This window comes from Perna viridis, chromosome 2, assembly GCF_037379345.1.
Source record: "Perna viridis isolate PV_CMFRI_1.1 ecotype Kerala chromosome 2, ASM3737934v1, whole genome shotgun sequence".
Classification (NCBI taxonomy): domain Eukaryota; kingdom Metazoa; phylum Mollusca; class Bivalvia; order Mytilida; family Mytilidae; genus Perna; species Perna viridis.
Window position 1 is genome coordinate 9783843 of NC_142446.1, and position 15206 is coordinate 9799048.

Consider the following 15206-nt stretch of genomic DNA (forward strand, 5'->3'; position numbering starts at 1 on the left):
TGATTAACACAAATCCCATTCATAGGCTTCATTCACACCGCACGAGCGAGTGATTAAAAATCTGTAATTTCCCGCCACGTGCCAGGAATTTAAAATGTCACAGGAGGACTCCCACGCTTACCATGTTTACAGTTGTTATTCATATTGTTGATCGATTAAATACTTGTTACGAATGTTATTCATATTTTAAAAGATTAGTTGGTAGTATATCAACATAATGGTAGTGATATCGATGACGCAATGACTAATTGGTGATAGGGTATGTAAGTCTCGTCATGTGACCTCGTGATTTCACGAGATTGGGTCCTAGTCTACCACTCAAAAGTATGGAGACTTGTCATTTAGAGAACGTTGAGTTCAGTGTTGAGGGTAAAACATCTTTTTGTGTAAAAAAAAATACCGATAAAAAATAACAAATATCTATTTCTACATGATAAAGGTATTAAGAAAAAAAACATAAAATAGAAGATTTTGCATTGTTATACAGCGTTTCGAGTACCCGGAAGTAAACAATAAAATGCAGATCGGTCTTCGGTTTTCAATTCGTTCTACGTTGTAAATTCCGGTAAAGAAAATGAAAATATAACGAGACTTACATACCCTATTGCAGGGGAGGTCCTCGATGACGTAGTTGATGTTGACAGAATTTAGGATGTTGTTTAATTTATTTTTTATGGCTTTATTCATGGGAGAAACAGATTATCCCTCGTTTCTCTTAGGGATTAAAGGATTTCTCCACTCTCAATAGTTAAATTTTAGATTTTAACTATCTCGAGTGGAGAAATCCTGTAATCCCCTCGAGACTGAAGGAGAATCTATGTGTCTCATCTCCTGAACATTTGTTAATATTTTTCAATGTGAACATTTTTCATTCACAAATAAAAAGAAATTGAATCGGAAAGTTGATTTATAATTGCTTGCAAATAGTAGACCAACAAGACAGGTTTTTCCAAAAAGTTCTAGAATTGCCTAGAAATAATACATCACAAAATAATGTGCTCTACACCAAAGCTAAGATTGAAGTGCTGATAAGCAAGGTTTAAAATGCAAAAGCTGCTAGTACCAGAACAGACCTCTCCTTAAGAAGTATGACGTTGTTCAGGTGTCTGGCTTAGAAAAGCTGATACGAAGACAGCAACATGGTAAATTGATTATTATAAAAAAAAAAGTACTATCTTAAAAAAAAAAGATAGCTGACGCAGTAAAATTTTACTTCTAAGTTTCTACATATCTTTCAAGAAAATAACACATGGCACGCAATTTCAAATTTTCGACACAGTTTCTTTCCGAAAGCAATTACAGTTTATTTAACGCCGATAAGTTATCAGTATTTGGTCAAATGGGAAACAGAATTGCGATCAGGTGACTTGCATTTCCATAGAAGAGCGTCCTTAAGGTCAAAGGGTAAAAACGAACTTATATTGTGCAACATACGTCCGTCCGTCCGAATTTAGTTTCCGGGCAATATCTTTTGAACACCTTCATAAAAAATATATTTCAAAATATTTTATATTTTAGAAAGTCTTTAATTAATGTTGATCAGCTTTGCATGTACAAAATGTAGTTTATTATATCATCACCGAAAATTGGTTGCCTTCTTTCAATTTACCGAAGGAATGACTTCCTACTTTGGAAACTGAAGAAGATCTTGAAAAGGTACTAACAGAGGGAAACGAAATAGACAGCTATAATGTAAACTCTATTAGTATTGATGAGACAACAAATGGTGAATCAGCAGTATCCACCGATGACTGTTGATGATTCCACAAATGCGGGTAATAATTCTACTGAAACGGGTACTGATTCCACAGATGCGGGTAATAATTCTACTGATATTGGCACTGATTCCACAGATACGGGTAATAATTCTACTGATACGGGTACTGATTCCACAGATACGGGTAATAATTCTACTGATATTGGCACTGATTCCACAGATACGGGTAATAATTCTACTGATACGGGTACTGATTCCACAGATACGGGTAATAATTCTACTGATATTGGCACTGATTCCACAGATACGGGTAATAATTCTACTGATACGGGTACTGATTCCACAGATACGGGTAATAATTCTACTGATACGGGTACTGATTCCGCTGATACGGGTAATAATTCTACTGATGATTCTGCTGGTTTTTAGGACGAATCTGTAAAACGAGCTGGACTATATGCAGTCTGAAGGCCCCGTTTATTTATCTTCTTGCGATGAAAATACTAATTGGCTCTGCGGATGATGAAATACCAATTATACGCGCGAATGTTGTCGTTCCCGTTCCGCAATACGATAGGGGACCTACAGACTCACGAAACATTCGAGGCATTATCAAAGAAGTGAGCGAATTTGGATACCGCATAGAACTGAAGTTGATACAAGTATCATGCTATCTGAGTCGAAACCGGATTGAGGCAGTAAGTGTTAGTGGCTTTGTAGATATGATCCCATCTATTCAAATTTCTCTCCGTGAGGCAGTGCGGAAGCTATCAAAAACAGGAGGACAGGGATTTCTGTCTTGTAAATGCTGAGGTGGTTGTAAATCTTCTATATGTAAATGCAAAAAATCTAATCATTTTCTAACAAAGAGAGAAACATTCGAGGAAATCACTTTTTATAAAACTGAAGCAGTAATTTTATTGATGTTATCTTTCAATATTAAAAACAATTTTGTTAAAACCCATATCTTATTTTATTGTATTCATGAGGTTGAAAATTGTACCAGTTGAAAGTTATTTTACAGCTGTTTTTGTACAAATTATAATGTATACAAAGGCAACATACAAATTATAATTTGTACAATTTTTTTCATACAAGTTAATATTTGTATAAAATTACAACTTATAAACAACATGCATATTAGAAATGATATATATTTAGAAATTTCCTCAACATACAAAAACTTAAAATATTTGAATAATGAATCAAAATTTCAGTGGCTTTTTGTTCAAGAAAATATCGAACTTCTTATTTGTTTCGGAATGGAAATTATAAATTTTTCAGCATTTTTTCTATTACATGTACATGTATATAATTTTATACTGTATTGAAGTTTACTGAGACCTATGCTTTTTTTTTATTCCCCCGCAAAGAAAGTTTGTGGGTATATAGGAATCACTATAACTGTCCCTCTGCCGAGATCTGTCCGTCCGTCCGTCTGTCTACATTTCTTGTAAGCGCAACTCCTCCTAACCCACTCAATGGGTTTGGATGAAATTTCATAGGAAGATTTGGTATCATATGTAGACGTGCGTGATTTTTTAAGGAATATAATTACTGTTAGGGGACTCAAAAGGGAGATAATTCAAATTAAGAGTTTACATGTTAAAACCTCGTAAGCCCAACTCCTCCTAAACAGCTCAAGGGGTTTTGATAAAATTTTATAGAAAGGTTGAGTATGATATGTAGATGTGTATGAAGGACCAAAACTAATATTGGCGGACTGAAAGGGAAATAATCCAAATTAAAGGTTTCACATAATATTACCTTGTAATCGCTACTCCTCCTAAACCAATATGGGAATTTTGATTCAATTTTATGAGCAGGTTGGGTATCGTGTAGATTACTGTTTCATGACATCAAAAGGAGATAATCTAACAAGCGTTTTACATTTAAGCCCATTTTACAGAAGGGGGTTACTCTCTTTGTGACTGCTTGCCCAGAATATTTCTAGTCTCTGTTATGTTTAATTTGTAACTCTCTTATAATTATAATCATAAGTAAATGTCATATATGCTCTGTAAATAGCTATTTGATGGGAATGAAACATACTCTATTCTATATTATTTAGAAGCAACCCCTTAACACCGGGGGCATCTGTCACCAGAGTAGGAATAAAGGTGGGTGTAATACTTTATTATATTTAATTATTTACATTAAGATACAATACATACATATGCAAATCATGTTGAGCAAATGCATCTGGATTTTTTTTATTGCGGAGGAACAATATTGAGCTAAAGGACACGTAGTCTTCTTATCTTGGTAGTAGTCCCAACGAGCAAAACTTTTATCCACCTAAATACGAAAACACGAACCATTCATGTCTTGATAAATTGACTTAAGGGTGTTAATATAAAATAGTTGAAAATATAAAATAAAAACTAGAAGGTATGAATTTGAATATGTGCATATCTTATGATAAAAACGTATTCGAAACCATGGCTAACAAACACGAGATAGCTTAAAATGGAACCCTCCACAATCAGGTCGGGTTTGGTGAAAAAAACTCTTTGTTCGTAATTAATTGATTTATTTTTGTGAAAAAAAGTCGAATTGAATTGTACTAACAGAAGTATAATGCAATGTTTTTTTCTGGGAGATGTCAGAACAAAATATGTTTCCAGAAATAATTTTTCACACCGGCCACCCGAAGTTATATTCTGGGTCGTTTGCGTGGTTGAATTCGGTTGGTTAGCCACATCATCAATAAAGTCTGTATCTCAGATATGTTTGATAATGAACTGAATATATTCTATTTGGAAATCACCTGTGAATAGAATGATGTAGAATCATTTAAAGTAATTTATTTATGTACAACAAAGCCAAGGCAATGTAAGGTAGAATACATGAATTATGGGCAAGGAAAAAGTTATACAGACTACAGTTACAATTAGCCAAAGACCCAGTAATTTTTTTTTTAAGTTGAGTGGTCAATTGACTATTCTCTTTTCCGAGCACTTCAAGAGCTACCATATTTTCCGAACTATAAGTTGATGTGGAGTACAAGTTGAATTGCCTAATTTTGACCAAAATCAACAAAAAAAAAAACAGATAAGTTGAGGGTCAGACGTGTGCAGTTATATCGTAGCTGTCATCGGCAATCTGTGTTGCATGGTTTGTTTTTTTTAAACAGTATATTATTCCTGCGATGTTACTTTGTATAGTATTTCTGAATTGAATTAATATTTGTGTTTTTGTGAAAGTGTACTTTGTTTGTGAGTTCAATTATTTATATTGAATTGCTTGTCAATTGCTCTGAAGCCTAAGATCATCAAGTGTACAAAATCGTAAACATGGGCACCCAGGTGTGAAACTAATGAGAAATTAGTTTGATGAATAGGTCATAATTACGAGTTGTAATTAATAAATAATATTATCTAGTATTTTGAAATACAATAAAAAAAATTGTACCTGCAAATTTGGTTGCAATTAGCCGTGTAGGTAACACCTTAACAGATTATAGTTTGAGCCATGTGTGAATGTGTTACGGCATACCATAAATGGGTATAAATTTGCATATTGAAGGACCGATAACTTCAGAACACTTGATAATGTCTTTCCAGTTAAAAAAGAGTTTTGTTAACATGTCTTTTGGAGTTAGTTCATATATTTTAACTGTTTCAAAGTTTGTTTATATATTTTAACAGTTTCAAAGTTTTTATTTATATTAATTCATGAAGGATAGCGGCTCTGATCAATAATTTCCGAGTTTGATCACCGGTTTGACTGTTTGAGTGACCGCTTTCTTTGATTGCAGTTTACCCACAATTTTGAATGAAAGCAATCAAAAGTGAACTGTACAGCACATGCAAGAGGTGTAGCAAGGTGACGGTTCATAGTTACCTTTGGTCAACTTATGTAAAATCTTTACAGCTTATTCAAAATCCTTTGCAGCTATCTTCTTTATCAGTAAAAACTCTTGTATTAAATGATTTTTTGAACTGATTATCCAAAGTATTTTAAATATTGATTTCTACATTCGGTTATTTTAACAATTGATAAATTAGGATTTTTCCATCTCTGTAGATGGAGTCAGTAGTTCTAAATGGCTTCCAGTCAATTTAAATTCCATGAATTGACCAATCAAATTAAACTGTGGAGTCACACTGAAAAAGAGAATTTCACAAAAAATCAACATTGTAAAATTAGTTATCACAATACTTTGATCTATTATGATGTCAGAACTTAAGCCAAGAAAAAAAAATATGTCTGTTTTAGGTAACATTCTTAAAAAGTAGGTCAGCATTTTCATATTATGCAGTGATTTTTCTAGTGCTCGTCATTTTCGTCATTGACAAAAGACTTTTCAGAATGATGTTAATAATCTGGTCTCATTTCGTCACTTGAAATCTTTGAAAGTACAAAATACATTAAAAACTGTATCAAGTGGTGAAAGTGACAATCTTATTACCCCAAGCTAATTACAACTCGCAACAGTTGTCAAAATTTTGTGTAAACAAACACCTAAGTCGTCAATTACACTAATCATGCACATGGAATAAATGTTGATCTCTTGATCACTCAAGCGTGACTTTAATGCACACGGTAAAAGTCAATAAAATTCAAATGATGATACAAAATTTCGGCTGGGGAAATTACTTTACTTCTTGTTAACTTTGTATCAAAATGACATAAAAGGTTTTTTTATCAATGTGGGTAATTTGGTCAATACACAGGTGTCACACTATTATGTTGTTGCAAGTTGGCAATATTAACGATCTTGAAAATATCATTTATGCTATCAATGAACTCCCCAGAGATCAATACTATATAAATATAACTGTGAAATGATGACTTAAATTTGTGATTAACTGGGTTTGGGTCCTAAAATCACAGTTGAAATTGTGCTTAAAATAGAATTTCATGGGGCAACACAGGGGAAATACCTATTTGAGAATATTTATATTTGTCCAATGTACGTATAACTGGTGCATGTTAAGGCAGTTCATATCTATAACTACACTGTGCCAAATGTATTTTTGTCTTTCTACAAAGGATGGCCATGCAGAAAACAGCCTTTTTTCAATATTAAAGAATTGAAAGAGTAATCAAGGGAACCAAGGTTATAGCGGTAATCAAAAGAATGTAATCCAGGGACAAAGACAAGACATGGAAAACAGACATACACAACAAAGAACATAAAGTAACTAAAGTCATACATACAAAGTAACATAAGCAAATGAGCAACTCGGACTCCACTAAAAACTGGGAGCATGGACCAGGTGCCAGTAGGGTAAGTGTCCTCTGCTTTTCTAGAAACACGTGCCGAGTTGCTCATAAAATGTCAAGTCCGGGTAGACAAACGAGGAAAGGAAAACTATGACCTGTTGAATAAATCACTTTTCATGGTGCAGATGGATACACCATAATGATCCACGACTTCGTGATGACGACCATAAAACTTCTGTAGTGATAACTTCAATCTTGTAGCAACATAACCCTGTTCCAGAAGCCTATTTGTTAGAGTTTTTGCGTGATACAAAAAGTTTGTGTAGTCTTGGCAAGCTCTGGCATAACGAATGAATAATGATATGAACACTCCATACGAAGGTGCTGAATGGATGTAAATTATGCCAGGGATGTATAGAATATGTAGTCCCTGATTAAGTTTAAGAGTGTTAAAGGATTTCTATTTTTGATGATTCTTAAAGGCTGGAGAACTTTTATTTTAATTAAATCTCAGGTATATTTGCTATTTGGATTGTCTGGAAAGCATGCTTGCATAACATTGAAAAATGTGCTTTATTCATATGCAGTTTACACTTAAGTTTTATTTAATGTCTTTACACAGTGCTGTGAATAACAAATGATACTGAAATATCTTATGCCAGATGCAAATACTGTTTTAAAAAATATACGATTAAAATGGTCCTCATTTTCTCACGCGAAAGTGACTAAAGCTTTCAAAATCCTGGAAAAAAACCTGTATTATGTTGTCTTTTATTTTATTTCGTTTTTGGCACTGATCAGGTTTTCCTTTACAAAATCATTAGTCTCAAAGTGTTGTATCATGCACATGTTAACAACATCTTTGTGTGTATTTTAAATAACTATTTTTGTGGTAGTCATGTTGCTGACTGGCTTCTGTTTATGACTCTGTTGACTATACGCATTGAGGAATACAAAAATGCTGTGTTGTTGCAAACACTAGATAGGCTGATAAAATATCCTTTTGTTTTTAACTGGAAATTACAAATTTATATTTTATTATTTTCAGTTAGTGATTCAGATAGCATAGGGTTGGGGCAAAAAAATTTGGCCGGTCTGGTAACCATAAATGGACATATTTTTTTCTTGGTTATAGACTAATTTTACATTTACAATTTTTTGTGAAAAGATGCTAGGCTTTGAAATTGTGGCTGTTGGCACAATGTGTAAGAAAAAAAAAAGAAATCCAAGCACCAGTTCTAGTGTTAAAGAGGTTTGTTGGAGACATCATATTCTTCCACTTTAATCTTCATGATTGGATTCTGCTTTTCTGTTCTGGAGTTGTGTTAATACTGTTAGAAGTGGGAGACGGCTGTTGCCACTTAAAAAAAAACATTTTTGTACATAAATCAAATATTCTTCATATGAATTTAACTACTTGATAAGCACTACTCAACATTCACTGATGAAAGATATAAATTTATACAAATGTACAAATTTGAGAATATCGTAAATGTACCTGCCAACTTTGAAAATCACCATGGATTTTTTAGGTGGGACAAAGTGTTAATTTGTAAACTGTAAGAGTTTTACTGTTTTAATGTATAAATGGCTCTCTCTATTATTAAAGGACATTTTTCAGTTGACCAAGTGTTTTATTATAATATCTGCATATAATGTAATAAGAAAATGTTTGTAAGCCCCATTTTAGTTGTGATTTTGTAGATCCTTCATACCTTTTGAAATTCTGACATTCTGATTTAATTTTTTTTTTTTTTTTTTTTTTTGAGAAAACAATAACATATTCACTTAATACTACTGTTTAAAAACGCTTGTACATTGTACACATCTTCCTCTTAATTTTAAAACAGTTCAAAAGATTTAAGGCAATAAATATCTTGTAAAGTTTCACTAACAACAATTCAGGCTTTTTTATTGTACTTGGACAAGTGCTTTTTAACATGTGGTAAAATTTTTGGGGAAATATATCAAATATTAGAGATTGGTGCACTAGTGTAAAGTATTTACTATAACAACTGTAAATTAGGATAAATTGGCAGTTTTTTGTCAAAATGTATATGTTGAAATTTGGCGTGTTTAAATTTGGTACATTCAGAATGATAAGGATTTTATTTTTGCCTGATCTTCTAATCAAAGAAATTAGATTGCAATGTGAATTTCAAGATTTGAATTCAGGGTTTTCTAGATCATTTTTACCAAATCTGTTTTTTGGCTCAATTTGTCCTTAAAAATTGTGTTAGCAGGACAAGTGGTCAATCCTGTAAGACAGGCTTAAATCATGTAAGTTGGCAGGTATGGAAAATGATCTTCTATGAGGCCATGATAAAAAAAATCCTAGATTCTCATCCCTGCTCAAACTGATTTTTCATGCCACCCCGAGTTTTTTTTCAAAATGTGTATTGAAAAATAATTATTGGCTCAAATTTCTGGAAATATTCTTTGTCATTTCTAAACCTGATTTATAATAGTTTTTCACTGCTATTTCATTGTGTGGGTATAGCAGTGGAGACACATATGCTTTAAATATTGAGCTGTTTCCATATGTTTGTGCTGGTAAAATGGATCACCAAGCACACATACATGATGATAACAATAATGCTAGTTTTCATGCATGAGTGTCAGTTACTGAAGGAAAAATAAAAAATGAAATTCATCCCCAGCCCATATTTTTCAGAAAAGTTAGATGAGAATCTAAAATTTTTTTTATTATGGCCTTGACAGAAAATCAACATACATGTAGAATACTGGTACTAACTCAAATCTGACCTAAGCAATCTCTTCTGACAAACCTTAAGTTTGGTGAAAAAAAGATATGATATTGAATGAATTTATCTTTAAATCATAAGATAAGATCAATGTAGTATAAAGTACAACCTTGATTCTACCATTTTGTCCAGGCTACTTTTTCCTAAAATGGGAATTTATATGCAAAATTACTTAGTGAATACTGTTTTAATAGGTCACTAGCATTTGGGAAGAGAAATTGTGTATCGTATGATTGATGAGCCTTAAATGAAGGTGCTGAAAAGGGATACCCTGACTGTAGGGGATTTTTTGTTATTCATTTTATGTGACTTTCCCTAACTCACATCTGCTGTATAATTTTCCATTTAAAATCAAAAATTAAAATTAAATTTAAAAATGGATCCAATCCCCTGCCAAGCCTTACAAAGTTCCAAATGCATTTTCAGTTCACCTGGCCATAGTTATAAAAAAAAACTTGAGTTGTAAAATTAAAAAAAAACCAAAAAACTACTTAATTCCTGATTTATGAAACCAGTCTTTGGTTCCACTTTAGAAACTGGTAGGTCACTGCAGATAACTTAATGACAGATAGTGGAAATAAAGCTTTATTAAGACACTCAAACAAGCTAATCCAACAATTTTTTCTGTAAAAAGTATATATTTTTCAAAACCTTACATTTTGAAGATTCATAAAAAATATTCTTTTATATCAGTTTTCTTAAAAAAATTTTGGTGCTTCACCAAAATTAACTGTCAAAAAACCGGTTTTCTAATATATCAGGCACTTGATAACTACCAGAAAAAGTAATGGGGCATGGTATTATTGTAAAAAAAAGTACCTTTTTCTGCACATTCATGATTATTATTCTTAAGTAGCTGTCTTTGTAAGAATCATGCAAAATCCAAAAAATCTGATACACCCTGAAAAAGGCTACATATTTTTATTTTTGTAAGTAAGTTGTTTTGTGGGTCTATACTATGAAATATGTAATTATTCATTCAAATCTGCCTGCTCTTAGGAGATAGTCAACATTGAAAATCCAATAGATTCTATTGTATTTGAGTGTCATTTACAGTTATCTCCCTTAATTTTGAAATCTACAGTGCATACTATATAATTTTTATCTCCAATGAATATGGGTTATATGAAAAACCACATGTTACTTTCTGTTAACTATGTTATTTTAAACAAAATATCAAAAATAAAAATATGTAGGCTTTACGACCATGAATCACATTGTGCATGATTCTTATGTGGAGTGCTACTTAAAGTTTATGCGAAATATTGCATTTTTGAATAAACAGCCAGTTGGTGCTGAGGAGAGAACCCAATCTGGCAAGAACCTGAATCTTTCCAAGTAGTTTAAAGCATGCATTTTACACCTCTTTACCTTTCACATGTTTTGCCTCTATTTATGTACAAATGCTCATGTACAAATGCTCTACTACCCACAATCAATATTTCCACCAAGTTTCACCTTTTACTTTTAAGGTTTACAATATTAGACTGGATGAATTTTGTGTAAGAAACAGTGCACTTCAATTGCATCTGTATAGTGCATTCTTAGGTTTTAAATTATTTTAGGACATTTTCAAAACATCCTGGATTCCAAAGGGCTTTGTTTCATATACATTTTAACTCATTAAGCCTGTGCTACATGTATGAAGACAATGCAAAGAATTGCATTGTGCTAAAAGTGAGTTCAATTTTTCCTATAAAAGTAAAAAAAAATCTTTGACATTGTCCTTTTCTATCAAGTTTTAACTTACTGAATTAAATCTTTATAACCCAAATACACATAAACATTTGTTTATTTCTGGTGTTTTTGACTTTCATCAAGAATGTTGATAGAACAGATAAAAAATGTAATTTTTATAGGTTCTTCTAGAAAATGTCAAAATTGGACTTACATTTGGCATGGGAATGTAGATATAGTTTTACATATTATTATTTTAACAGTCATTGACTATTACAGGATGGTGTTACTTCAATTAATGTTGGTATTTTTGCTGATTGATCTTTCTGCAGCAGTTAATAGAGACAATTTCAAAACTTGCCAGCAAAGTGGATTTTGCAGGTAGGTCATAACTTTATCAACCAGTAATGGCAATATTTGTACTAATATATATGTAGTCCTGATGGTTGGGAAGAAATTTTCTTGAGACACAACTAGCATAACACCTTTTAGAAATAAACTTACAGTAACCCAACAGGTCATAGCACTACCCAGAATGTAGACCAAGTTTTTGCTGTTACCCCTCCAAGCAGTAGATTTGTTAGGATATATTGATCAAGATGTCTGTCTATTGGTAAGTTCTTTTGTCGCACTCTTTTATCATTGACTCCTTAATTATACCCCACGCAACAAAGTGGCGAAGGTTATAATGTTTTTGAATCGTCAGTCCATCTGTCAGTCCATCTTCAATTTTCCAGACTTTTTTTTAAAACACTTGCAGATATTAACATGATTCCATGGTTTTTGGTACATAAGTTCACCATGATAAGTTACAGCTCAAGTTTAACTTTTGTTCCGCTCCGATGATTTTTACTGAAATTACCGGCCTTGTACTTAGCAAAATTTACAGAAATAAGTTTACCAGACTTTTTTTTCTACACGCTTGTAGATATTGGCATGATTTTTATGCCCCCGCAACGATAAGTTGGGGGGCATATTGTTTTACCCCTGTCCGCATGTCTGTAATTCCGTCCGTAATTCTGTCCGTCCCATAAGTTTTCTGCACTTTTTTTGAAAATCCTTGAAGATACTGAACTGATTTTTTGTATGTGAGTCTGTCATGATTAGTTACAGAATGAGTTAAAGTTTTGTTCTGCTACGCTGAGTTTTTCCAAAAATATGGGCCCTGGACTTTAAAAATTTCACGGAAATAACAGTTTTCCACTTTTTTTGTAAACCCTTGAAGATATTGAACTGCTTTTTGGTACGTGAATCTGTCATGATTAGTTACAAATCGAGTATAAGTTTCATTCTTCTATGCTGAGTTTTACCAAAATAATGGGCCCTGCACTTAAAAAATTGTATTGAAATAATAGTTTTTCGTTTTTTTTTTGGAAATGCTTGAAGATATTTGACTGGTTTTTGGTATGTGAGTCTGTCATGATTAGTTACAGATTGAGTTTAAGTTTTGTTCAGCTATGAGTTTTACTCAAAACCACATGCGGGGGCATCATTTGTGTCTCACAGACACAATAACACATCTGACAAAGTGCTTTTTACAATTATGAGTTATGATATAGCTGTATGAAGGTTAAATGCGGGGGGCATCACTTTATCTAGTTTATATATATTCACCATGATAAGTTACAGGTCAAGTGTATGTTTCATTCGACTCCGATGATTTTTATTGAAATTACAGGCCTTGAACTTAGCAAAATTCACAGAAAAAAAAAAACGTTTTTCTGATTTTTTTTCTTGCAGATATTGACATGATTTTTAGTTTATAAGTCCACTATGATAAGTTACAGGTCAAGTGTATGTTTCGTTCTGCTCCAATGATTTTTTCAGAAATTATGGGTCTTGAACTTAGCAAATTTCACAGAAATAAGTTTTCTGGACTTTTTTTCTTAACACTTGCAGATATTGACATGATTTTTAGTATACAAATTAACCATGATAAGTTACAGGTGAAGTGTACATTTTTTTCTGCTACAATGATATTTACTCTGGATTAACTAAAACTCAAAGAAATCAGTCTAGAGTTTGAAACTACCATTCTGAGTAACAGAATTTAGTTAATAGATATAGGTCTAAAGCCTGAATAAACACTCTTATTCGTTTTTATTGGGATCTTTCTACATGTATTTCTATTACAAACAAATTTACTTGAGTATCCAACATTGGGACGGGTGGGGTATGTGAGCGCGCCCACTAAGGCTCTTTAGTTTTTTTATGAAACTTTCATGGTGTGACCAATAAGTAATGCCATTGTCCCCTTACTAGTTTGATATCTGATCAGAATGAATTTTGGGTTTCCATTACTGTAACATGGATAGATGGTAGAGGGTTCCCATTCTGTATCCATAACTTCTTCAAAACCATTAAATGATTTTTATGAATGTTTCAGTGAAGGGTTTAGGTACCATTATACCTTTGTTCACCGGAAATTTTGGTTTTTTTTTAATAAGTAGCTTCACATGGACTACATAATTTCATGAGATTTAAGTGTACAATTTATGTATACTAGTAAGTGTATGGATCAATGTGAAATCATACCAAAAAGATTAGACTGGTTTATTTTTGGGAATCTGACCCAAACAGTGAAGAAATTTGGGCCCCAAGTCATTGACAAAATGACCCCAATGACATGTACTACAGTGGTTGACATATTAAAGGACTCGGTGTTTATCATGTACTACAGTAGTTGAGTAAAGGATTGTAGTACAAATAATAAACACTGAGTCCTTTAATCAAGTTGATATTAGGATCCACTTGTTTGTACTGTAGTCTTGACATTAGGACCCAGTGGTTTGTTTTACAGTCCTTGACATGTGGACCCTATGGTTTGTAATACAGTCCTTGACATGTGGACCAAGTGATTTGTAATATAGGCATTACACCCAAAGTTTGGGAGGTTTATAAGTTTCACCCTCTCTGTCTGTCTGTCTGTCCATCCGTCTGTCTGAACTATTTTCTAATCAGCATGGAACATTGTTATGAAACTTTGTGGGATGTAATATAACCACATGAATATGCTTGTACTGTCAGGACTTTATGTTTGGGTAAAAATTGTAGGAATGATGGCTGTTCGAATTTAGGCACTTTTCAGCAAAATATGGTCTCATGCATCGTCCGCAACTTCTCCTCAACAACTTCCAGGATTAATTGAAACATTTTTTTATTTCAAAGAATACATCAATACATGACAGTGTAGTTAATAAACACAAAGATTTGGAAACAAGCCATATGGCTTATGTTAATCCGTCTCCAAATAAAGGACAAAAATATCGCAATACATTAAGAAGCATGCTCTGGAATTTTTACAAATACATGTACTATATGTGTAATGAATTTGAAAAGGGTTAACTTATTGGGAAAATATTAATGACAGAAAAAAAATTATAAGGAGAAAGAAAATTTATTCAAGAGAAGAAGAAAAAAAATAAAATAAAAAAGATGAAATGCATTCAAAAGTTACATGTAGCATGTATACAATTTATATTTTTAAGCGTTTACAAATTGTTTACTCTTCATAATATAGGAATGCACCTTCAGAAAAAGTTCAGTATTTGATCTGTTGATAGAGCATCAGACCCATTTAGGAGAATATCAATGTCAAACTGAAAATTCAAAGTGTGAATAGTGGTATGTTGTAAATCAGAATAAATATTACATTCAAGTAAGAAATGGCTGTTTGACTCAATTTGTCCACAAACACAGTTTGGGCTACTCACGAGGTTACGCCTGAACAAATGTTCGTTGAGTGAACTACTGTTCATTTGCAACCTGGTGTGCAATACCTGACCTAGCTTGCTTCCAATATTATAATATACTGGGCGTCAACGCTCGTTCGAAACCTTTAAACGCGCTTTGAAGATATGTAATGATCTGGAATT

General features: G+C 32.6%; 1 protein-coding gene across 7 annotated transcripts in view; it reads left to right on the plus strand.

Annotated features, from left to right (window-relative positions):
* The first annotated feature begins 4160 nt into the window (after nt 1-4160).
* Nucleotides 4161-15206, plus strand: part of LOC148623576 (neutral alpha-glucosidase AB-like) — a 42675-nt gene continuing 31629 nt past the window's right edge. For 2 of the 7 annotated variants that reach the window (XM_088565480.1, XM_088565485.1), the window contains exons 1-2: nt 4161-4206; nt 11611-11712. In XM_088565480.1, coding sequence (XP_088421606.1) covers nt 4187-4206; nt 11611-11712 — 122 coding nt within the window. In that variant the 5' untranslated portion in view covers nt 4161-4186. Of the gene's footprint in view, nt 4207-4386; nt 4558-4583; nt 4835-11610; nt 11713-14513; nt 14956-15206 lie in introns of those variants that run through there. The other 5 variants (XM_088565481.1, XM_088565486.1, XM_088565483.1 and 2 more) reach the window with 5 other exon arrangements.